The 27,192-nt window shown below is 32.7% G+C and overlaps 1 protein-coding gene across 1 annotated transcript; it reads left to right on the top strand.

The window, feature by feature from the left end:
- The first annotated feature begins 370 nt into the window (after window positions 1–370).
- LOC124909905 (homeobox-leucine zipper protein HDG8-like) lies at window positions 371–6,250 on the top strand. Its single transcript, XM_047450534.1, has 12 exons — window positions 371–474; window positions 1,334–1,451; window positions 1,563–1,565; window positions 1,669–1,680; window positions 1,760–2,233; window positions 2,330–2,434; window positions 2,529–2,741; window positions 2,821–3,019; window positions 3,115–3,383; window positions 3,462–3,554; window positions 3,652–4,028; window positions 6,061–6,250. Exons 1-12 carry the CDS (start codon window positions 371–373, stop codon window positions 6,248–6,250), a joined length of 2,157 nt encoding a protein of 718 aa, XP_047306490.1.
- The last annotated feature ends 20,942 nt before the right edge of the window (window positions 6,251–27,192 follow it).

The raw sequence follows: 27,192 nt of genomic DNA, 5'->3' as shown, positions 1-27,192 counted from the left end.
TTAATGGAACTGTTGGTTTTTGTAAGTTGTAGCGTATAATAATAAAAATTAATAAATTTAATGGCTAAATATAGAGTAAGGTAATATTGATTAATTAAAATATTTTAATAAATAAAAAAGTGTATATAGTCAACTACATATGTTTATCTTTGTCATATTAATAAATATCCTATCTGTAAATTTACAATCTTCTAATTTTTTAATATTTTTATTTCTTTAAATGAGGTCACTTTTACTTTTATTTTTATTATATTAATTGAAAAAGTAATAACAATAATAAAAAAATCATTTTAAAAGAGAAAATAATTATATATAAAGGGAAGATAACCGATAATTCTATCACACATTTTGAAAGAAGAGAAAAAAAGAGATGACTTCAGATAGGAATGAAGCAGATGTTCCAGAGTCCACACGAAGAAGGCGGATATGGTCTAATTATCGACATAGTCCGTATCAGATTCAAATGCTTGAAAGGTATGAATACTTATTTCTCATTTTTTATCGTCTATTCTTTTTTCTATTTAATGAGTTAATATATTCATTGATTTAATAAATAAATCTAGAATAGTTTGGTTAATTTCTTTATTTAAATTCAATCACATGTTTATTTTAAATCAAGTTTAGTTGATTGGATCGAAAATTCTATTTTTATTTTAAATAACACCTTTTTTAAGATTTTTTTTTTTATGATAGGGTAACTTTGATCTACTATAGATCTTAGATTTATATATCATTACAATTTATTTTTTAAAAATGAAAATTATTGATTCTAAATTAATCATGAGACTACGAGGATACGACAAATTCATATATTTTAATGTTTCAAAAACTTGATTAACAATGGTCAATTTCTCGTTACATTTTTGTCGATTGTGTTATTAATTGTGGTATTAATGAATGATTTTATTCTTTAAAAAACTTGTAACACATCTAAATTATTTAATATTATTATATACATATTCCTTTTTTTATTGTAAATCTCTTGTCAAGAAAGTACTTTTATTTTAAATTAATGGAGTTATCACTTTGATTGTTTTTCCTTTATTATAAATTAATTAATTACAAGTTATTGTAATGAAGGAATTATTTTAAAATTCAATAATTTAATAACTTTTCAAAGATTGAATCATTTAATATGATTTTGGTTTGACAAAATTACTCAAACACATGAATGAAATTCTACAGGTAAAGAGTTAATCAAAGAAAAAAATGTTGAAGCACAACACACATACAAGGAATTGACTTTTTTAAATATATATTATTTTATTTCTCTCTTTTTTTATTCCAAGTAAATATAAATGAATACTTATTTTTTATGGTTTTAAAATTGAAGGTTCTTCAATCAACATCAACATCCGAGCGAACATGATCGTTGTAGAATCGGAAGGGAGATTGGACTCACACCAAATCAAGTAAAGTCCTGGTTCCAAAACAAGAAGACTGCTCTTAAGGTATATAACTCAAAAAATTCATATAATTATATGTTTCAATAGATTTAGTATATGTTTCAATAGAGTTAGTATATCTTTCTATGTTTATGAATGATATTATTTGGGCATCAGTTGGTTAGTCGAACACATGCGTTATATATCTTGTTTATCGTAATTTGTAATATTTTTAAATAACCAACTATAAATGGATATGATTTGCATTCAATTGATTTGAAAGAATGATGACAAGGTATGTAATATGAGCCTCTTTTCCTTTCACAAAATTACATTCTTCCTAAGTCTTTTAGTATCTAAATATTTGTATGCAGAAGAAGAAATCGTCAACACCCCAAGAGGAAAACCAAATGCTACAAGCTGAGAACCTCTCAATGCAAAGGTCGCATGTGTACTCGAGAAGTGGAGCATGTATAGGACAGTCATCAATGGAACCGGTCAATCATATCGTCTCTAATGCTCCTATCGTTGCTAATGGAAATTTGATTGCTGTTAATACAAATATGAACCAGCATTTAGATTTTGAGATGTTGAACATGACAGAAACAGTCAGGCTGGCTAGGGATGAGCTAATGTGCCTATTTCATCTAAACGAGCCGTTTTGGGTAAAAGATGTGTCGGACGGAAGATGTATCATTAATAGGGAGATATACGAAGTAACACTCATGAATAGAAATATCCGCAAAAATCACCGTGATAATGGATTGCGTACTCGCATTGAATCATCAAAATATGAAGCATCCTTGAACATGAGTGCTTTTAGAGTGGCTCAGATGCTAATGGATTCGGTTAGTCCTTATTTTTTTTTTATTTAAAAATTCTTATAATACTACTATGTTTTTATTCATATTTATCACCTTTTTTTTTTTTTTTTTTTTTTTCAGAAAATGAGGGTAGAATATCTTTTTCCTACCATCATAACAAATGCCTTCACAATCCATGACTATGGAAATCAAGTATTGCCTCGCCAAGTCGGGGCTCTAAAATTGGTACAAAAAACTCGCCATATATATTGATTAAAATTGATGACATATATACCCGGTTTGATATATATATATGTGTCATGTTTGGATATATATGCAGGAATATGAGCAAATACAATTGTCAACTGCATCCATGGTTCCAAGAGACTTCTACTTTGTTCGCTTCTGTGAAAAGGTCACTGAAGGAACGTGGCTAATAGTTGAAGTGTCTCATGACTTCAATAATACCAATTTTCAACTGGATTCCCCCTGTCGGGCATGGAGGTGCCCTTCCGGCTGCATAATTAAGGATGTTTCTCCTGGAGTCTCTCAGGTATAGTACTGTTTAATTAATTAATGAATGAAGATTATTTGAAAATGAAATGATTCCCTTTTAATGTTGTAATTGGTAGGTGACATGGATTGAACATGTTGAAATTGATCAAGACAAGGACCCAATTCATCTTCTTTATAAAGATGTTATCTTTGGGGGATTGGCCTTCCATGCAGATAGATGGGTCCAGATACTTTCAAGGTCTTTTCATAGGATTGATTCTTATAATAACATCTTGAAGAAGCAATTTGATCATGGTTCCCAACAAAACCTTGGAGGTGGTATATATATTATCCTTATCTCTTTTCTTTATTTTTTTTTTAATTAAGAAATTAAATAGAATGAAATTAATCTGTTTACATTATATCTTTAGTGCTAGGTGCCATGGCCCAAGAAGAAATACAATGTATAATGAGAATAAGCAACAAGATGGTGAGGAAATTCTGCGCAAACATGAGCAAGAGAGACAAACTGGAAATGCCTGACCTTAAAGACAAAGGAATTTGTCTGTCTTTAATCCGGGATCAAGAAAACACTAACCCATCCAATAGCATGATCATCAACGCTGCTACCTCGTTTCGGCTTGACGCTTCATGTAAAATGATTCTCGATTACTTACAGAATGTTAACATAAGAACTCAGGTATTGATTGATCATCATTTGTTGTGTTTTCTATTAATAAATGTTTTGTAATTAAAATTTAAATCTTTTAATTATTAGTGGGATGTTATCTGCTATGGACAACAACCAGTGCAAGAGACTGCTCGCATTAAATTTGGAGATCAACTTGATAGTTCAATCTCTATTATTAAGGTAAATATAAGATCCAATAACACAACAATTAATTAATCCATTTGACAATATTTTTTTGCAATATTGATATCATATGATATTATATTATATATTGCAGCCTAACATTGAATCTCAAAACAATGTGCGTGTGATCCAAGAGACTCTTGTGGATCCTCTTGGTGCTGTTGTAGTTTATGCTCCTATTGATCGGGATGATTTTAATGGAGAATTATATGGGCCATGGCCGAAGACTGTTCTTCCATCAGGGTTTATCATATCTAAAGATGGAAATCCGGAATGCATGCGGATGGATTTCGGAGGAGCTTCGACTTCGAGAAATGTTGCGCCGCCCAACGGTTCACTCGTTACGGTGGCTTTCCAAGTTATGTGTTATTCGAAGAACATCGAACCGGAATCCGTGGAAATTGTCACCTCTCTCATTTCCTCGGCAGTTGACAGCATAAAGTTGGCCTTCAAGTGCCCTGACCCCTCCGAGTGATCTTGATGGTTCATGGTTTATGGTTTAATTTTATCTATTATATTATGGTTTTATGAACCTATTTCCTTAGATATTTCCTTTTCTTTTATGTAAGCTGGAGAACTTAAATACTTTATGCATTTTAATTGATGGCTTCAATTCATATTATTAAACCAATTCAAATTTCTTTAAGACTATATACTTAATAGTTAATTAATACATTTTACTCATTAGTATGAGTATTAGGTTGGTTGAGGAACTCATTCTAAACAAAAATAATAGTATAGTCATTGTTTATTTATTTTCTTATAAACTAATTTATTATTTTTTATCATCTTTAATGGTTGGTCTAGTTTATTGCTCATCATTCTATATTCATTTCATTATGCTCAAGTTTTATTTTTCATCTCTTAATTTCACTCTCATTTTTTTAAGTATGAGAAAAATGATTATAGATATAAAAGTTGTTGTTTTGTTAACAAACAAAAAGAAAGAAAGATAATAATGTAGAAATCTTTGAAATACTTGTTTGGTGTTAAATTCTAAGTCTATTATTATTAAGATGGAAGGTGTAGGGGTTGTTTGAATAACTTTTGGAATTATTTATATAATTTATTAGTTATATATTTTTAAAAAAGTGAATTTTTTAAAAAAAAATTCTTAAATATATTAATATATTATTTAAAGTTATTTTATTTTTTTGGCTAACCCAAACTAAATCAAACAAAAAAAAATGTTCTGAAATCGATTATTCTAACTAAACCCAATGCAAAATGTTTTTAAAAATAGTCTAAATAAATAAATGTTTTTCAAATAAAAAAAATATATATTTCAATAATTTAACAAAATATTTTAATCCTTTATGGTTAAACAACTTTACTTAAAGTGATAATAATATTATCCTCTTTTTGAGAAACATTTTTTAAAAGAATAAAATAACAAAATCAAAACAATCCTAATAAAACCTCAAATAGGAAGAAAAGTTTTGAAAAAAAAAGTAAAACAAAATAACAAAATCAAAACAATCCTAATAAAACCTCAAATAGGGAGAAAAGTTTTGAAAAGAAAAAGTGAAACAAAATAACAAAAGAAAGGGGAAATTTGATAATATAACCCTAAAAACAATGGAATTTTAATTTTTAACCTCCATAATAAAATTTTTGATTTTTAACCTTTTTTTTTTAAATTTTTTTCCAATTTTACCCTTAATAACCTTTTTACTTTTTTTTTTCTTTTCTTTTTCTTTCCTTTTCTTTTTCCCCCGCTTTCCCCCGACCGTTGCACTCCCCAGACCCTTCTTCTTCCCTTCCGTTTCCGGTTCCGTCAGCTTTCGTTTCTCCGACGCCAAGCTCCGCCGACGTTCGCCAAGAAGCCCAACCCTTCTAGCCAGCCTCTTCGTCGATCGCCAAGCTGAACTTCTAACCAACGACGATCGTCAAACCTCGGACGATTCTAGCCCGACGATCTGAGGTTAGTTTAGGTTTATTGTTTAGGTAATCTTAGTTTAGTTTAGGTTTATTGTTTTAAATGCGTGGGTAGTGGGCGTGGGTAGTGGGCGTGGGGCGTGGGGAGTGGGCTTGGGACGTGGGGGGTGGGCGTGGGGCGTGGGTGTGGGGCGTGGGGCGTGGGGGTTGGGCGTGGGGCGTGGGGGTTGGGCGTGGGGCGTGGGGGTTGGGCGTGGGGGTGGGGTTGGACGTGGGGCGTGGGCCTTTGGGCGTGGGGCGTGGGGGTTGGGCGTGGGGCGTGGGGGTTGCGTGAGGCGTGGGGGTTGCGTGAGGCGTGGGGGTTGGGCGTGGAGCGTGGGAGTTGGGCGTGGGGCGTGGGGGTTGGAGATTGGGCGTGAGGCGTGGGGGTTGAACGTGAGGCGTGAGGCGTGGGGGTTGAGCGTGGGGCGTGGGGACCGATTTTGACAGCATTTCGTTTACGTAGCATTTCCCAGCATTTCAACCGTAACATTTTGACAGCATTTCAACGTGAATGAAATGAGAATGATAGAAATGAACGTACCCATTTAGATGTTGGTCGGTTGGTCTCGTCGCGGGGTCTCAGGTATCGTCGCGGAGCTGTGTCGTTGGCGGTGGCAGTGGCGGCGGTGGCAGTTGGGTCTCCCTCGGACTTCGGTGGCTGCAGTTGGGGGAAGGGAGGGTGGTGGGGTCGCGGTGGAAAGGAAGAAGAGAAAGGTGATTGGGTGGGAGTTTTGGGAAATGGGCATGTGGGTGGGGGACCAACCGGTGAATGAGAGAGGGAAAGGAAGGAAAATAAAAGAAAAAGAAAAAAATGTAAAAATTAAAAAGATTATTGAAGGTAAAATTGAAAAAAATTTAAAATAAGATTAACCAACAAAAAGTTTATTATTGAGGTTAAATATCAAAATTCCCTTGTTTTTAGGGTTATATTATCAAAATTCAAAAAAAAAAAAAAAGTTATAATTGATATTTCTGAGATGGTTTCATAAAATATATAACTCTCATTTTACTTTATGTTTATGTATTGGCCTGATAAGTAACACCATCTGCTAACTTTAAAAGTTGTCATTTATTTTATTTAAATATTTATTATTATATTATTTTTTTAATTTTAAATATTATATTATTTTTTATTTTAACTTTTTTATTTAATATAATAATGACTTAAAAAAGTTTAATAATATTAATTATTAAAATAAAAAAATCTACATCAACTATTTATTGGTGGGATAAATATTTTTATTTATTAAATGTACGAAACTAATTTGACACCCTATAAATTAAATGTGTGAATCTATTAAATAATATTTGGTTAATATTTTTAAACTCTTACTAATTTAAAAAATTATATAAAAAATAAATCGAATAAAATATAATGAATAGTCCTAATATATATATATATATATATATTATTCAAACATTATATAAAATAATTAATAGTATTATATTTATATATATTTATTATTTTAATATATAATATTAAATATATAAACACATTTTAAATTAATTAATATATTTAACATGTTTTTATAAAAAAATATATTTTAAATTATTTAATATTAGAAAAATAAGAGTCGATTTAATTACAATCAAATTAAGTATTAAAAAATTAAAAATATTAATTATTTTAGTTCTGTATTAATAAAATAATTATTTGTATGGTATTTTGAGATATTGTAAAATGTTTATAAATATTTATTATTTTAATTTATAATATTATTTTGACTTATTGTACTATTCTTTTGAAAATTGTTTCAAATTATAAACTTTAAAATTTTACCCACAATCTCTTCATCTAAATCACCATGAAAAAAAAGTTTTGACATCTATTTATTGAAAATGAATATCATCTTTCACAACCAAACTTAAAATAGTTCTGATTATCATCATTTTGACCACCGGAGTGGAGATCTCATTGTACTCAGTGCCGTTCCTGAGATTTTTTAGGCCTTAGGTGAAAGCACGAAATTGGGGCCCTACGCATATACTTCACTTATGTTTCACCGTTGATCTTCAATAACCTTCCAATATCTACAAAGATGCAACATAAATTGTCAACGAAATTGACTTCTTCTTGCATTTTTAGATGCAAAATCATTGATAATTGTATCGTAATCAATATATTCCAAAAAATCTTTTTCAATACATAAAATAGCAAGTCCATTCAATCTATCTTGAGACATCGAAGATCTTAGATAATTTTCAATAATTTTAACTTAGAAAAACTTCTTTCAGCAGAAGCTACCGTAACAGGCAATGTTAGTAAAATTCGATACACAATAGAGACATTGGGATAACAATCTATTGACATTACAAAATCAAGAATTTCAGCAGCGGGTATATCCAAACTAGGTAAAGCAACTTGTAGTATTTTTAGTTCAGAAAACAAATCACTCAAATTAACATCACACGTACCTTCATGAGAAAATACATTACAAAATGTGCTACACTTTTCTTTCAATTTGCTTTCATTCAATGCCTTCAACTTTCCAGAATTCATAAGGAACCCAAATAAGCCATTAAACTCATTCAATTGTTCAAACCTATGTTTTAGGGATGCAAGAGACATATCAATAAGAAAATCGCCTAGAAATATGATCATAAGGAAACTCAAGATTTAATTCCCGTCTAGGACCCTTTTCAACCAATAAATCTCTTGTTTTATTATCAAGATTATCCCAATTTATAGGATCATATATATCTACTAGGGGTTTATCCACGAGAGAGATAGAATGGTTGTTCGTTTGACTATCGTTTTCGGGAATGATATTTATTTTCTCCACATTTTCATCTAAATTAACTATATTAATTTCTTCAGCATTTATCGCTTTAGTGGAGTCTAAATTTTCAGAAGCTTTTGTTCTTTTAACAAACTTGTCAAGCGCACCACTTTGAGATTTAACAAATTGCTCTTCTAATTCTTTCCTTTTTCGTTTTTCATATCCAGATAAATATTTTTTCAGCGCCATCAAACAAGTAAACTATTTTCAAAGATCTTTACGGTTTAACCACACAAATACACAATCTCAAAACAAAGCATAAAAATAAATAACAATCAAACCCTAATGTTGAATTTTCACTTTTAATGGTTAAACATTACCTTAAGGCTCAACCCAGCGAAATAGAGCCACCGTCGAAATTATTTTGTTGTCGGTTTCGTTGTCGGTTTCGTTGTGAGTTTTGTTGTTGGTTTCGTTGTCGATGTAGGATACAGAGACTGAGAGAGACAGATAGTGAGACAGGCAGTAGGGTTTTCACTTTTTTGTTCTGATAGTGTTAGTTTGTTTCTCTATTTGGGCTATAGAGTCATGGGCCAAAAAATCTAACATAATAAAAAAAAATTAAAGAATAAGAAACTAAAAATCCTTAATAATACCTAGCATATATAAAAAAAAATGGGCCCCTTTTTGGTCCTAGGCCCTAGGCTGCCTACCCCTTCGGGCCGGGCCGGGCCGGATTGTACATTTATTCTGTTGAAATCTTTTCTCAACCAACATCGTCTAAACACAATTAATTCATAAAAAAAGAAATACAATTTCAAAAGTCAAACAAATCAGCCCAATACAATGAAGATGATAAAGACCATCATTGGGAAATTTTTAATTTTTTTATTCGGAAACCAGTTGAGGGTTGGACTACAAGTTCAAGTATTGCACTGTGAGATAACATAGTTATTGCCTATCTAACCCAAAACGGTTAAAATCTCGAGTTGACTCTTAAAATCTTACGATTTTACGATTTTACGGAAGGTTAACGAGTCTGATTTTAAGTAAACTCTTAAATATGTAAACTCTTACGATTTTAAATTTACGATAATAAGATTTTACGATTTTACGAGTTTATAAATAATTTCGATTTTACGATTTTGTACGATTTTACGTTTAAAAAATAAATTTATATTTAAAAATTAAAAAATAAAATTATTATTTGTTCAAATAAATAAATAAAATTAATTAATTTTGTAAGTATAATATTTTAATAGTGTTATTTATTTATTATTTATTTTTAATTAATTTTATATTTAAATATATAAAATATTTAAATTGGTTAAGTATAAAATATTTTATTATATATATAGATAATAATAATATATAACTATTATTTTTTCAAATTAAACTCTTACGATTTCGATTTCAAGTAAACTCTAGATTTTACGAGTTTATAACTAACCAACGATTTTACGTAATTTCTCGATTTTCTCGATTTTGACAGCCTTGATCTGACCGTATTGAAAACAAAATATTCATATGTAGCTCTTCAAAGTTGGAAAAGACAAAGACATAAGAATGGTTCTCTCCTTAATCAAAGCAATGATCATTAACTGAAGTGACAATGATTAAATCAATCCCCAACAAGAGTATAAAGGAATTCCAAACTAGGTCGTTCATGAGATACAACAATGTAAGACACATATACAATGCAACATAGTCTAGAAGAGTGCTAACTAAAACATTTGCGAAGAGTAATTATGCATTAACGTAAAAATCTAGACGGTAAAATGTTGTGTTAGTTTATCTAAAAAAAGGTATACTCAAGATTTTTTAATGCTTAAGATTCATTTGTTATCGATATAGTTTGTTATTAATAAATTAATGGTTCTCCTTGAAAAAACAAAAAGGATAAAATTTAGAATTATACAGAAATGTTATTCTTCTACCTCGTCAAAACTTTTAGTCCTTTTTTCTAATGTGGAGTCAAAATTATAAGTTTTAATTTTGTATTGTTTTGATGTTTCTGGATAATATTTTAATAATTTATGAAAAATTATATTATAACTTCTATCTATCAAAGTGTTTTTTTATTTTATAAATTTTCATTATTTGATTGCATTCAATAAGACTAAATGATTAATGAATGAGTTTTATCCTTTTAAAAAAATTTAACAACACATAATTAAAAAAAGTAAATATAATTTATATGATTCATGATAACGAAAAAGCTAATAATTGTATAAATGACCAACAATAATAATAGTGAATCGATATTATAAGTAACCACACAACATAACACAACAATATGGTAGACACAAATATACGGAGATTTGTATAATACAAAACTCAACAATTGTACAACCAACCCACAACAATAAACGGGAATATCTAATTTATATTATAGTGTTAACGAAAAAAAGTTAATAATCTTATAACCGACAAATATTAACTCAGTATTATAAGTAACGACAAACACACAAATTAATACAAATATAATAAGAGGAATGATAAACCCAACGAAGGGTTAGCGAAAGCAAGGCCACGAATCCTACGTGGCCTTGCCAGCTAGGAGAGAGAAAGAAAAAAAATTAAAACGTTTCTGCATATCCTCTTTCACCCAATAGGGTTTCATATTTCTGCATTTCTTTCTCTCTCTGAAACGCTTCATTTATTTCTCTTCTCCAGCTCCGGCAGCATTTATTTCTCTTCTCTGGCTGCATTTATTTCTTTTCTACGGCTGCATTTACTTCTCAATGGTATCCTTTTTAAGGATCTTTATTATTTTTTTAATAGATCCAGGGTTTAGATTTTATAGATCTAGGGTTTAGATTTTACAAATCTAGGGTTTACATTTTACAGATGTATTTATGGATTTAAACGGTTTGAATTTTCAGGAAACCGAAGCACCAAACTTGAACAACCCAGTAGATGAAGAACTTCACCTGAACAGATCCACCCCCGTTGAACCCCAAAGGTACCCTGAACAGATCTAGTGGTTTCGGGACAAGAAAGGGTCCTTCCTTGTCCCGAAATGGTTGGTTTCGGGACAAGAAAGGGTCATTCCTTGTCCCGAAATGTGTGGTATCTTGTAAGAAAATGTTGTGTTTCGGGACCCGAAATGAGTCGTTTCGGGACAAGAAAGGGTCAAAACCAACCATTTCGGGACAAACATTGTTTTGTTTTGGGATCCGAAATAGGTGGTTTCGGGACAACAAAGGTGGTTTCGGGACCGGAAAGGTGGTTTCTGGACCCGAAACGGGTGGTTTCAGGACCCGAAAGGTGGTTTCGGGACCCGAAAGGTGGTTTCGGGACCCGAAAGGTGGTTTCGGGACCCGAAAGGTGGTTTCGGGACCCGAAACGGGTTGTTTCGGGACTCGAAACGGGTTGTTTCGGGACCCGAAATGGTTGGTTTCGGGACCCGAAATGGGTGTTTTATGGACTTTTTCTTACGGTTTCACATAATTTTTGCAGTCACATTCCTAGTGTTGGAATGACATTTTCCTCCGAAGAACAACTTCTTGAATTCTACACATCATATGCCCACTTAACGGGATTCGGCATTACCAAATTAGGGAGCAAAAATGTAGGTGGGAAGAGGAAATATTTCAGTGTTGGTTGTGCCAAGAGTTTTATGAAAGATTCGAAGGCAAAAAATAAGTTTCATCAGCCTAGACCAATAACGAAGACAGATTGTAAAGCAAAGATTAATGTTGTTGTTCGAAATGAAGGGGAATATGTGATAATAAGTATTTCTCTTGAGCACAACCATACATTAAGCCCAAAGAGAATACGTCATGTTAGATCCTACAAAGTGATTGACGGAAATGTAAAAAGAAGATTGGATACAAACGATGAAGCTGGAATAACTGTGGCCAAAACATTTCAATCACTTGTAGTTGAAGCTGGAGGGTATGAAAACATGTCTTTCGATGAGAGGACATGTAGAAATTACGTTACAGAAGCACGACGGTTGAGGTTAGGGATTGGGGATGCTGAAGCACTCACTAATTATTTCTTAAGAATGCAAACCAGGAACTCAAACTTCTTCTACCTTATTGATTTGGACGAGGAATCCCGAATTAAAAACGTGTTTTGGGCAGATGGTAGGTGCAGGACTGCCTTTGAAGATTTTCATGATGTTATCTCTTTTGATACAACCTATTTGACAAATCGCTATGACATGCCTTTCGCTCCGTTTGTTGGTGTTAATCATCATGGTCAATCCATTTTGCTTGGATGTGGATTATTGTCAAGTGAGGATTCAAATTCTTTCACTTGGTTGTTTAGAACTTGGTTGGAATGTATGCATGATAGACCTCCAAATGCCATAATCACAGACCAATGTCGATCCATGGCGATTGCAATTGAGAAGGTATTTCCTAAAACTCATCATCGATTTTGTTTGTGGCATATAATGAAGAAACTTCCTATAAAACTTGGAAGCCATACTGAATATCTTCTAATAAAGAAGAGGCTGAAAAACATAGTATACAATTCCATAAATATTCAACAATGTGAAGAGGATTGGAATAGATTAATTGAAGATTATCAGTTGGAATATAATGTTTGGTTGAAATCTTTGTATTTGGAAAGATCTAAATGGATACCTGTTTATGTCAAAGGACAATTTTGGGCCGGCATGTCAACATCTCAACGGAGTGAAAGTATGAACGCATTCTTTGATGACTACGTGCAGTCCAAAACATCTCTCAAACAATTCGTCGAGCAATATGATAGGGCTCTGTTGCGAAATATCGAGAAAGAAAAGAAATTGGATTTCAAATCGTTTAATTCTTTGATACCAACTGTAAGTGGATTTGCCTTTGAAAGACAATACCAAACCTTCTACACTCCAGATATATTTAGATTGGTTCAAGAAGAAGTTAGAGGTTTGATGTTGTGCGACATCTCAGTCATTGAAGAGGAAGGGTCAGTTAGTATATTTAGAGTTGAGGAAATCATTCTGGGGGTTAATGGAGAACATGTAAGAGATGTTTCTTACAAAGTACATTACACAGAAAATGATTGCAATGTGAAATGTCAATGTCGATTGTTTGAGTTCAGAGGTATTTTGTGTAGGCATATCATGGCTGTATTGAAAAAAATGAGGGTGAATGAGGTACCAATGCATTATATAATGGACCGGTGGCGTAAAGATATTAAGCGTGGGTATCAAAATATCACCAACATTTATGATTCAGATATGTCTGTTGAAGAAAAAAAACGTCACAATAGTCTAACTCGATTGATGCAAGAGGTTCAACAAGTTGGAGTAAAATCTAAAGTCAGCTGTTCTTTTTGGATGAACGGAATAAAAGGCTTGATGGAACAGTTTCTGTCACTTAATCATGGAAGCCATACTGAAGCATCTAAAGACCAAAGCACATAAACATCTCCATCTCCATCTCCATTTCAATCTCCCGCTACATCCATTTTGATACACTCTCCTAACAAAGTTAGAAGTCGAGGACGACCACCAACAAAGAGGAAACAATCCTTAATTGAAAAAATCCCCAAGACTTCGAGATCAAAAAAGAAGAGAAATAAGGCCACAACATCTACAGTTTTGGATTCAACACAACAACAACAGCAATGGAATGATCCACTTTCAACTCAATTATCCTTTACATCACTTTTGTCCTCTCAAGTATATGTCGAAGATAATGCGTGTGGGGATAACATTCAACGAAGATAGTATTTATTTGATCATGTTGTCACTTTGAATATTTTTACATTTTTATCATATCTTTAACAAAGAGAGTACTTATTTGATAATGTTGTTGTCACTTTGAATATTTTTACTTTTTTATCATATCTTTAACGAAGATAGTACTTATTTGATAATGTTCTTGTTCCGAAACCACACGTTTCTTGTCCCGAAACCATCCATTTCGGGTCCTGAAACAACTTTTCGGGTCCCGAAACCATCCATTTCGGGTCCCAAAACAATCCATTTCGGGTCCCGAAACAACTTTTCGGGTCCCGAAACCATTCATTTCTGGTCCTGAAACCACACGTTTCTTGTCCCGAAACAACTTTTCGGGTCCCGAAACCACCCATTTCGGGTCTCGAAACAACTTTTCGGGTCCCGAAACAACTTTTCGGGTCCCGAAACCATCCATTTTCGGGTCCCGAAACCATCCATTTCGGGTCCCGAAACCATTCATTTCTGGTCTCGAAACCACACGTTTCTTGTCCCGAAATGGCATTTTCAACTCATATTATACTTGTTTCTTGTCACGAAATGGCATTTTCAACTCATATTATACTTGTTTTTGTCCCGAAATGGCATTTTCAACTCATATTATACTTGTTTTTGTCCCGAAATGGCATTTTCAACTCATATTATACTTGTTTTTGTCCCGAAATGGCATTTTCAACTCATATTATACTTGTTTCTTGTCCCGAAATGGCATTTTCAACTCATATTATACTTGTTTTTGTCCCGAAATGGCATTTTCAACTCATATTATACTTGTTTCTTATTTTTTAACTCATACTATAATTGAAGACTAGAAAATAATTGAAGACAAAAAATTTATACTTGGCTTATACTTGGTTTATACAACTTATATGTTTCAGGACAATCTTCTTTTAAAATTTCCAGATACTTAATTAAGAGGTTCCTCAGATTTCGGTTCAAACTTGAACGGATGATCATTGCGGTGTATTTGGCTCGCAAAGCTTCAATCATTCCCTTTACCTAAAAAAATGATAATTCACCGGTTATTTATTAAAGATTTGTGAAACAAATAAAATGTGAAAATATTTAACTTACATTTTTTTGGCTTATAGCACATTCCCAATCTGCATTGCCATTGTAAGTATGAATATGTCTCATGCAGTATATTCCGCAATCCGTTTTATTTGAACTGTCTTGCCAATGTAAATTTAAAACATTGACCGGGAATTGGGCAATTTTGGTTGAGATCTCTTGGTCGATAGTATTGAAGTACTCCACAACGTTTTCTACCTGTTTTACAAAAGAAGTTAATAAACATAAACACTTTAACATACATTATGTGTAAAAAACACTTCAACAATACCAGTTTCCGAATTGTAACATATTTATGTTCCCATTCTATATCTGGGTCCAGTGGTAGATTGTCGAGGACTTCAATTACTTTCTTCGCAATGTTGATGACAACAACATAATAATGACTTTCGTATAAAATTGGGAAAAATATCTGCAAAATTATGACCAAGAATCAGATGACATATATGAGCAAGAATAAGTATTTAATATAAGCATATTGAACTTACTAGATTAGTAGTTTTCATGTCTTCGGGTGTTTTTTGGAAAATTCTCATTTCTTCAATCAGTCTATCAATAAAAAGCTCTTTCGTTCTCCAAAAGTCCTGCAAATTAAATCAACATGACAATAAGACAATTGGTTTATACAATAATGAAAGATATAGAGACTTACCGTAAGGACTGTTGAAAAAACGATTTTTCGCTTCGGAGGCCATTTTGCAGTGCAGTGTGATAACGTTTGCCCAAGCATCAATAATACCACTTTCAACATGGCATCTATTTTTCATGGATTGAAATTGCTCTATGTTGATATTGGTATGCTCGGATACATACACTACTTCCTTCCTGAAACCACATAAAGAAGAAATGAAGTTAAAAAAAAAACCCAATTTGGGTCCCGAAACCACCCGTTTCGGGTCCCGAAACTCACTTTTGGGACCCTAAACCACCATTTCGGGACAAGAAACACCCCTTTTAGGTCCCGAAACCACACTTTCGGGACCCGAAACAGCCAAACACATAAAGAATACACATAAGAATTCAACTTTCATGACAAAAACAAATGAACTAAGAAAGATTGATTTACCTCGCATCCTCATCAGCTTTATTGTCAAAAACCATTCCCAAAACGATCTCATCCTTGTCACCTATATTGACAAAATCGAAGAAAACTTTATTTCTTTTTTTGTTCTGCATCAAATATTGACATTGAAGGCGTGGTGGAATTTTCATGACTTCGAGGGGATTTTTTTTAGGTTTTTTGATGACAAATTTTTTTCCTTTGAACACCGATAGAGGAACTTCTTCACCACCCTCTTTTTGAACCAGCAAATCATATCCTGCGTCACCATGAATTTGGGCAGACTCGAAGTTCTTCGGCTTGTCCTGCGCCATATATGGAGATTTAAGGTGTGCTGGAACTTTCATTTGTCGCACGGGATTTTTCCTTCTTTTTCTTGGAGGCACCTCTTTTTCATCGTCCTCTGTGTGATACCCCTCATCATTTTGAGCAGCAGGCTCCTTGTCACCGGCCTCATCAAGACTCACCTCCTTGTCAGCGGCCTCATCAAGACCACCGTCATTTTGAGCAGGCTCCTTGTCACCGGCCTCAACAAGACCCACCTCCTTGTCAGCGGCCTCATTAAGACCACCCTCATTTTGAGCAGGCTCCTTGTCACCGGCCTCATCAAGACCCACCTCCTTGTCAGCAGCATCTTTGTCACACTGTGTTTCAGAAGGTGTTTGATCCTTGAAGTATTTATGCATGGCATCCCTGAAAAGTTTATTCTTGTCCATTGCTCTGTAAATGATGTGCATGGCGTTGTCATACAATGGTGTTGCATCCCAGCCTGAACTTAAAGATTCCATTTTTCTCATGGCTTTTTCAAGCATCACTGTACATTTCGTAACGCACACCAAATTCTCTGTAAAAGTTATTCCGACCTCATCCGGAGCTGTGTTCAGAGGTGGTGACCTATTCCTAGGTTCTGTTGCTGCTACCGCCGCCGCCTTTGGGGTCTGAGACACCCCATCAATATCATCCTCCTCGTTCTCCTCCTCCTCGTTCTCTCTGAAATCATTATCCTCATCGTCGCTCTCCTCCCACATCCCGGGTAGTGGAATGCGTCCCAGAACGCTTCCACGTCCGAATCCTCCATTATCCAACGCTGTATCCAACCTAAACTTCAACGTTGTGTCATTCCAACATGACAGTATAGGAAATCGTCGCTCAGTAACTCCTCCCAGTTCAGGGTTGCTCACCCTATACACGTAGCATAGCTGAAAACATACATATGTTAAAACTAAATATTTTTGAAAACATGAAAATGAATTAGTGATAACTTACGATAAAGAACGTATGTGGTCCTTGGAAATGTCGTTTTTCATTCTGCTTCACTTTTGCGCATGATTGAACTAATACTTCAAGTACAAATTTGCACCAATTGAACTTCTTGATATTGTCAACATCTGAAATAGATTTCAGAATTCTATACCTGCAAATGAAAAAAACATATTTGAGGATTATTTAACAATACAGATTTGTTGTCATGCAATTGAAAATAATAGAAATGAGATATATACCTGGATAGGTTACCTAGGTGATCACACCAGAGAAAGCAACTGACAACAAATAATACGAAGTCTATCTTGAAATTGTTGTCAGCAGCTTTGTTCTCAATGATTTTGATCGGCATAGCAGTCGCTAAAGGAGCGCCATTATCGGGGTTACCCCATCGAGTCCTAAATGCCTTCAACTTGTCATCAATCTCGTTATTCTGATATTCTACAATATCCAGCTCCCCTCTTGGGAGACCCAATACCATATGAACGTCCTCTTCTTCGATTTTCACTTCCTCGCCATTCTCTAGGGTGAATGAACATTTATTGCAGTCAAACTTTCTGACTAGATAACGAGAGATCTCCCCGGGGCATTTTGAAAGCGATAATGAAAGTAGAGCGCCAAAGCCTATTGACTTCACAGCATCTTTTTGTTCCTTAGACAGCATTTGAAGAAGATTGAAAAGTCCACTAGACGATGTCCTAGTTAAAAATAAGTTGTGGGGGGCTGCTTTGGGAGCTGTTGCTCTAGGGGATGTTGGAACTGCTTTGGGAGCTGCATTGGGAGCTGTTTCTCTAGGGGATTTGGGAACTGCTTTGGAAGCTGCTTTGGGAGCTGGATTGGGAGCTGATTCTTGGACAATACTTTTACGTTTATTTGCCCTACAACAACAAATGATAAACATTTAAAAGCCATGAAGCAAATAATCACTTAAATGAAGCAATTCGGGTCCCGAAACCATCCATTTCGGGTCCTGAAGCACCCTTTCGGGTCCCGAAACCACCATTTCGGGTCCCGAAACCATCCATTTCGGGTCCCGAAACCATCCATTTCGGGTCCCAAAACCATCCATTTCGGGTCCCGAAACCATCCATTTTGGGTCCCGAAACACACTTTCGGGACCCTAAATTCAGCCAGACATTAAGTAATCCAACTTTCGGGTCCCGAAACCATCCATTTAGGGGTCCCGAAACACACTTTCGGGACCCTAAATTCAGCCAAACATTAAGTAATCCAACTTTCGGGTCTGAAACCATCCATTTCGGGTCCCGAAACACACTTTCGGGACCCTAAATTCAGCCAAACATTAAGTAATCCAACTTTCAGGTCCCGAAACAGCCTATTTCGGGTCCCGAAACCACACTTTCGGAACCCTAAATTTAGCCAAACATGAAGTTATCCCACTTTCGGGACCCATAACAGCCTATTTCGGGTCCTGAAACCACACTTTCGGGACCCTAAATTCAGCCAAACATGAAGTTATCCCACTTTCGGGACCCATAACAGCCTATTTCGGGTCCCGAAATCACACTTTCGGGACCCTAAATGCAGCCAAATATGAAGTTATCCCACTTTCGGGACCCATAACAGCCTATTTCGGGTCCCGAAATCACACTTTCGGGACCCTAAATTCAGCCAAACATGAAGTTATCCCACTTTCGGGACCCATAACAGCCTATTTCGGGTCCCGAAATCACACTTTCGGGACCCTAAATTCAGCCAAACATGAAGTTATCCCACTTTCGGGACCCATAACAGCCTATTTCGGGTCCCTAAATTCAGCAAATACACAATAAATTTAGTTTTGGCTAACCATAATTCAACCATACACAATTAAATCAGACTTTCGGGTAACGAAAACTTTGTTTCGAGAACCATAATGCAGAAATACCCTAACCCTAAACCCTGAAACCCTAACCCTAACTGCAAAACCCTGACCCTAACCGCAAAACCCTAACCCTACGATTCTAAAATAGAAGATGTCTTATTTACCTTGTCCTTGGAGATCTTGGGGCCTTGCATGGAGATTTACCTGAAACACCAGCCTGAAAAGAAAATATTACGAAATGAACACGAAGGCGGACGATTCTGAAACTGAAATATTAAAGAATGAGAAGTGTCTTACCATTTTCGAGCGAAAGAAGAAAGTAGAAGTCGGGATGCCGGAGTGATAAATCGCCAGAGAAGACGCCGGTTCGTTCGCCGGATGTGATAAATGAAAAGAAGAAAGAGAGGGAAGAAGAAAGAAGAAAGAGGAGCTGAAACGTTTTAATTTTTTTTAATTTTTGTTTCTCTCTCCTAGCTGGCAAGGCCACGTAGGATTCGTGGCTTTGCATTCGCTAACCCTTCGTTGAGAATATCATTTCTCATATAATAATAATCAACAAAAACGAGGATATATAAAAATGTATGCATACTTTATTCTCATCAAACAATTATTTGGATTAGTAATACCAAAATCAGAAATCAATCAACCAGGTTGAGAGTTTCCTTTTAAGAAAATAAGTTTTTTTTAGAAGATATGCATGCATATATAAATTAATTATCATTTTTATCCTATCAAATAGAAAAAATTCAAAATCTTGCTCCTTATTCCTTTACACAATCTATCGAAGATTTAGAAGATAAATGTAATCCTACTTTTTCACTCTAAATAGATTATATAATCTAGGTATTGATTTACTTTAAAAAAAATTAATGTTAGTTATTATACCTCATAAATGACTTTGTAAAACTAATATAAAAAAATAAGATTTAATATTTGAATTATTTTAAGCATTTACATAAAAATTTAATTGTGAATTATTTCCTCAAATTAATGTATACTCAAACTTGTAATAACTAAGGGGGTGAATTTTAACTGGAAAGATCTATTATTTGAAAGATTTAATATTAATACAATAATCAAAATTAATTAATTGAATGAATAAATATAATCATTGTTAAAGAGTTTAAGGTGATATTACTAATTGAAGTATTTTGATAAATGAAAAGTGTATTATTTCATATGCATGTTTATCTATATCAAATTAATAAATGTCTTTATTATTTGTAAAATTATAATATTTTATTTTCTGATCTCTATCTTCCTTTAAATGGGGTGCACATTTACTTTTTTTTCTTTGTTTTATTAATTAAAAATAAATTAATAATAATAATAATATATAAAGAGAACAATGAATCTAATAAAATGTATTTGAAATAAGAAAAAAAAAAGATGGCTTCAAACTCAAATGAAGGAGATGTTCCGGAATCTTCTAATTACAGAAGGCACACCGAATCAAATGCTTCAAGAGTATGAATAATTATATCACTTAAATGTGATTAAAGATTAAAGAAGCACATATTTGTTCTAAATCGAATTTAGTTTGCAAGATTTATAAATCTTAATTTTTATTTTAATAACATCCATCTTTTAACAATTTTTATATGACTTTTATTTATGATATGTCATAGATTTATATATTTATATACTTATTTTAATTGTTCACCTTAAAATCATGAAACTTTTTTATTTTGATATTTCAAAACTCTGAAAACGTATTGATTGATAACTAATGATCTATTTTGTTACTCTGTCTCAGAATGACAATTTGAAACTGTCCCGCAATAATCGAATCGAATTGTCCCGTTTGGGACGGTTTTCCCCCGATTTGTTGGGTAGTTGACCGGGATAGGGCAGAGATGGTATTTGTGTCCCCCGCCCCGATTTCACTCCGAAAACTAAAAATACAATAAAATATATAAAATTACCCATATATTTATTTATTCATTATATTTTATAAGAGTTTTAAGTTTATATTTTTTTATAAGAATAAGGCGGGAATGATCCCCGAACCAATGGTAATTTTCTTTACAGATTTAATAAGAAATAAGCAGAGCTCTTGGATGAAATGATCCCCGAACCAAATGGTAATTTTCTTTCCAGATTTAATAAGAAATAAGCAGAGCTCTTGGATGATGTATTGTCATGGGTAATTTTTTTTTTTAAAGTGTAACCTTCTAATTTCTTAAATTTTTTTAATATAATTTACTCTTTGTTTATCTATTTATAAAAAAAATGGTAAATTTTATCTTTATTCGCTCGTTTTATCTAATTTTTTTCGTTATCTTTTAAGTCCACCCAGTTTTTTTTCCAACTCACCCTAATTAAGGGTGTGCAAATGGGTAAATCCAACTCATATTACCAACTCATATTCAACCCAAATTAAATTTGATAAACCCATTATCCAACTCATATTAATGAATAATATGGTTAGGTATGGGATTAGGTAACCCAAACTAAATTTTAGTTTATAATACATTTATTACTTTTTTTACTCATTTAATATTTTGTCCCAGTTAACACATTTTGATTTGTTTAACAATTATTTGATTTGTTTTATATAATTTAATACGTTTTTGACTTATCAAACACGTTTTTAACTCATTTAACAAATATTTGATTCATTTAACATGTTTGTGACTCACTTAATATGTTTTAAGTTTTAATAAGTATGTAACTCGTTTTAACTCATATCACACGTTTTTGGCAAATTTAATACGTTTTATCATAGATAACACGTTTAACACATTTTGACATGTTTAACACGTGTTTGACACGTTTAACATTTTTTATACATATTTAACACATTTTTCACACGTTTAACACATTCTTAACGTTTTGGCACATTTAACACGTTCAACACGTTTTTCATGATTCTGGCACGTTTCACACATTTTTGTCACGTTTTAGACACGTTTAACACGTTTTCACATTTTTGATACATTTAACACGTTTAACATTTTTTTTCACGTTTTTGGCACATTTAACATGTTTTTGACACATTTAACACGTTTAACACGTTTTCACGATTCAGGCACATTTATAAATTTTTTATCACATTTAACATGTTTTCACGTTTTTAATACGTTTAACACGTTTTTGACAATGAATATGTTTAACACTTTTTTTCACGTTTTAGGCACGTTTAATATATTTTTGGCACGTTTAACATGTTTTTGGCACGTTTAACACATTTTCACGATTCCAGCACATTTAACACATTTTAGTCACGTTTAACATGTTTTTCACATTTTCACGTTTTTGACACGTTTAACATTTTTTTCCCACGTTTTTGGCACGTTAACATTTTTTTCACGTTTAGGCACATTTAACATGTTTTGAACATGTTTAACACGTTTTTCATATTATAGACACATTTAATACATTTTCACACATTAAACACGTTTTCACGTTTTTAGCACGTTTAACACGTTTTTCACATATTTAACATGTTTTCAGGTTTTCGGCACGTTTAACACGTTTTTTTTACATGTTTAACAAATTTAACACGTTTTGACACATTTAATACGTTTTCACATTTTTTGCTACACATATTTTCGGCCCGTTTAATGATTTAATGAAAAACGTGTTAAACATGTTAAAAGTGTGTTAAACGGGCGGAAATGTTTTAAACATGTCAAAAATGTGTTAAACGTGCCAAAATGTGTCAAACGTGCCAAAATGAGTTAAACGTGCCAAAAATTGTTAAACATGCCAAAACATGTTAAATGTGCCAAAACATGTTAAATGTATTAAACGTGCCAAAAACGTGTTAAACATGCCAAATATTTGTTAAAACTTGTCAAAACGTGTTAAACGTTCCAAAAAACATGTTAAATGTGTCAAAACGTGTTAAATATGTTTAAAATGCATTAAACGTGCCAAAACATGTAAGAATTGTCAAAAACGTGTTAAATATGCCAAAAATGTGTTAAACTTGTCAAAACGTGTTAAATGTTCCAAAAACATGTTAAACACGTCAAAAACATGTTAAACATGCCAAAATATATATAATGTGTAAAAAACGTGTTAAACATGTCAAAAATGTATTAAACATGTCAAAAACGTGTTAAACATGAAAAAATGTTAAACGTGTGAAAACATATTAAACATGTGAAATGTGTTAAAACATGTTAAACATGTCAAAAACGCGTTAAACATGCCAAAAGCGTAAAAAACGTGTTAAACTTGGCAAAACATATGAAAAATATCTTAAACGTATTAAAAATGTTAAAAACGTGTTAAACGTGCCGAAAACGTGTTAAGAATGTGAAAATGTGTTATAAGTGTGAAAATGTGTTAAACATATCAAAAATGTATTAAATGTGCCAAAAACGTGTTAAATGTGTTAAAAACGTGTTAAACATGTCAAAATCGTGTTAAACGTGTTAAACATGTCAAAACGTGTTACACGTACCAAAAATCCATATAAGTCTCAACTGGTTTCCGAATAAAAAAAGATGACGTTTGGGATCTAGTCTCATTACCTGAAGGTGCGAAACCTATTGGTTGTAAATGAATATTTAAAACCAAAAAGGATTCAAAGGGTGATGTATAAAGATATAAGGCACGTCTTGTTGCAAAGGGTTTCACTGAGAGGGAAGATATTGATTTTACAGAAACCTTTTCCCCTATTTCGACAAAGGACTCTTTTAGGACGATCATGGCATTAGTGGTGTATTTTGATCTTGAGCTACACCAAATGGATGTTAAGACTGCGTTTTTAAATGGAAACATTGATGAAACAATTTTTATGAACCAACCAGAAACTTTTGTGGTGGGAGATCCAAACAAAATGGTTTGTAAACTAAAGAAATCCATATATGGTCTCAAGCAAACTTCTCGTCAATGGTATCACAAATTTCATGAAATTATTATCTCGTTTGGTTTTGAGAGTAATTTAATTGATGATTGTGTATACCACAAATTTAGTGGGAGCAGACATATTTTTCTGATTTTATATGTTGATGATGTATTGCTCGCTAGCAATGATACAGGCTTACTGCATGAAACTAAAAGATTTCTTTCAACTAAGTTTGAAATGAAAGATCTTGGTGATGCCTCTTTTGTATTAGGAATTCAGATACATCGAGATCGTTCTCGAGGTATACTTGGATTGTCACAAAAGAGTTACATTGAAAATGTACTAAAGAGATATGGCATGCAGGATTGTAAATCATGAAACACCCCCGTTGTTAAAGGAGACAAATTTTGTCTTCAACAATGTCCTAAGAATGATCTTGAAGTTAAAGAAATGCAGAAAATTCCTTATGCATCTGCAGTAGGAAGTTTTATGTATGCACAAGTCTGTACTCGACCAGATTTGGCATACATTGTCGGAATGTTAGGCAGATATCTGAGTAACCCTAGTATGGATCACTAGGTAGCAGTCAAGCGGGTTATGCGTTATTTGAAAAGAACTAAAGACTACATGCTCACATATAAGAAATCGGACCAACTGGAGATCGTTGGATATTCAGATTCGGATTTTGCTGGATGCCAAGACAGTCGGAGATCCACTTCAAGTACTATCTTCATGCTTGCTGGAGGAGCAATCTCATGGAAAAGTGTTAAACAAACACTCATTGCTTCTTCCACTATGACCGTTGAATTTATAGCATGTCATGAGGCATCTAATCATGGAATGTGGCTGCGGAATTTTGTCACTGGGCTAAAGATTGTGAAAAGAATTGAAAGACCACTAAAGTTATTCTGTGACAATAAATCATTAGTCATGTATTCGAACAACAATAGGAGTTCAACTAAGTCAAAGCACATTGACATCAAGTTTCTAGTTGTTAAAGAAAGAGTTTAGAGTGGTCATTTATATATAGAACATATTGGTACAAACTCTATGATTGCGGATCCGCTAACTAAGGGACTACCACCCAAGGTCTTTTTGGAGCATACTGCTCAAATGAGTGTTATGTTATTTGAAGATATTCAGATTTAGTGGGAGTTTGTTTCTATATATATGTATGTTATAAAGACTTATTGATTACTGCAGTTTATGGATAATAAAGAATTTTGTTACACTCTGTTTATGGAAAATTTTGATCTCATTAGGGACTAGTTATAAGTTGACATGATGGATCACACTGGATGTCATTTCTATGCTACACATCCGTACTATGATCTATGTCATTTAATTATATTGATATTCGTGATCATTGATGGGTTGAATTACGAACTAATGTAATTAAACCGCTTTGGTTCAATGTTGATATGATTAATGGACGAGATTGATTTGGAGTGACTTTAAATTATGATAGCCACATTATTTGCGCATAAAGATGAACACATGTAATTATATATATTGTTCAAATGGGAGATTGTTAGATTTATTGGACTAATAAATATAAATAATGTGTTTGAGCTATTTTTATTCGGAATTCAATAAAAATAAAGTGATCATTAAGTATTTATTATTTTTTTATTGAATAAGTCACATAATTAATATAATTAATAGTACGGAACGGTTATGTGTAGAAACCGACAATTTTTTTATTATTTATGATGGTTAAATAATAAATAAATAAAGAAATATAATATAAAAGGGTTGTGGTTCCCCGATTCACAAGTCTCTAGTTTTCAATTTCTCATTAACCTCCATCGTAAGAGAGAAGAATGGAGAAAACCGCTTGGAGAATCGGAAGAGAAAACCCAAACTCAAAGATCTTCATCATGAATTCAAGTACGCTTCCGCTTGTTTAATCAACTTATGGACATAGAGAAATTTATGTATTAGGATTGTGATTCATGCATGTTAGATATTATCGATCTATAGGATTATAGATTAAAGCCTGAAAGGAAATATAATATGTATTTATTTAGAATCATGAATTTAGGACTAAAGAAAATTCCTACAATTGAGAGTCGGACAACAACAAGTTCAAATATTGCTTTGTGAGATAACATATAGTTATTGTCTATCTAACCATATTGACAAACAAAATCTTCATATGCAGCTCTTCAAAGTTGGAAAAGACAAAGACATATAAAGAGTGGCTCTCTCCTTAATCAATGCAATAATAATTAGCTGAAGTGACAATGACTAAATCAATTCCCAACAGGAGTAAAAAGGCATTCAAAACTAGGTCGTTCATGAGATACAACAACGTAAGACACCTATACAATGCAACATAGTCTAAAAGAGTGCTAACTAAAACATGAACGAACACACACTCATTTCGAAGAGTAATTAGAATGATATATATGCATTAACATAAAATCTAGACGGTAAAGTATTCCGTTAGTTTTTCTAAAAAAAAAAGAAGGTAAATCTGGTTCAAATTAACATATTTCAATCATACTAATTCAATCTATTTTAATTTTAAGGCTTCAGATCCATTTGTTGGATGATATAGTTTGTTATTAATAAATTAATGGTACTCCTTAAAAAAACAAGAATGAGAAAATTTAGAATTATATAGAAATGTTATTCTTCTAACTCACCAAAACTTTTAGTCTTTTTTTTTCCAATGTGCAGTCAAAATTGATAAATTTTAGTGTGGTATTGTTTTGATGTTTCTTGATAATATTTTAATAATTTATGATAAATTATATTATAACTTCTATCTATCAAATTGTTTTTTATATAGATTTCCATCATTTGATTGCATTCATCAAGACTAAATGATTAATGAATGAGTTTTATCCTTTTTTAAAAATTTAACAACAAATAAAAGATTAAAAAAAGTAAATATAGTTTATATGATTCATGATAACGAAAAAGTTAATTATCGTATAAATGACAAACACTAATAATAGTGAATCGATATTACAAGTAACCACACAACATAACACAACAATATAGGGTAGACACAAACATACGGAGATTCATATAATACCTCAACTATCGTACTATCACCCCACATCAATAAACGATAAACGGGAATATCTAATTTATATTACAATGTTAACGAAAAAGTTAATAATCTTATAAACGACAAATAATAACTAAATATTATAAATAACGACAAAACAAAAATTAAGAGAAATACAATAATAATCAGCAAACAAGGATATATAAAAATGTATGCATACTTTATTCTCGTCAAACAATTATGTGGATTAGTAATACC

The sequence above is a fragment of the Impatiens glandulifera genome, chromosome 7, assembly GCF_907164915.1.
Source record: "Impatiens glandulifera chromosome 7, dImpGla2.1, whole genome shotgun sequence".
NCBI lineage: Eukaryota > Viridiplantae > Streptophyta > Magnoliopsida > Ericales > Balsaminaceae > Impatiens > Impatiens glandulifera.
Note: the sequence above shows the minus strand (reverse complement) of the source record. Positions and strands in the feature narration are given on the sequence as shown.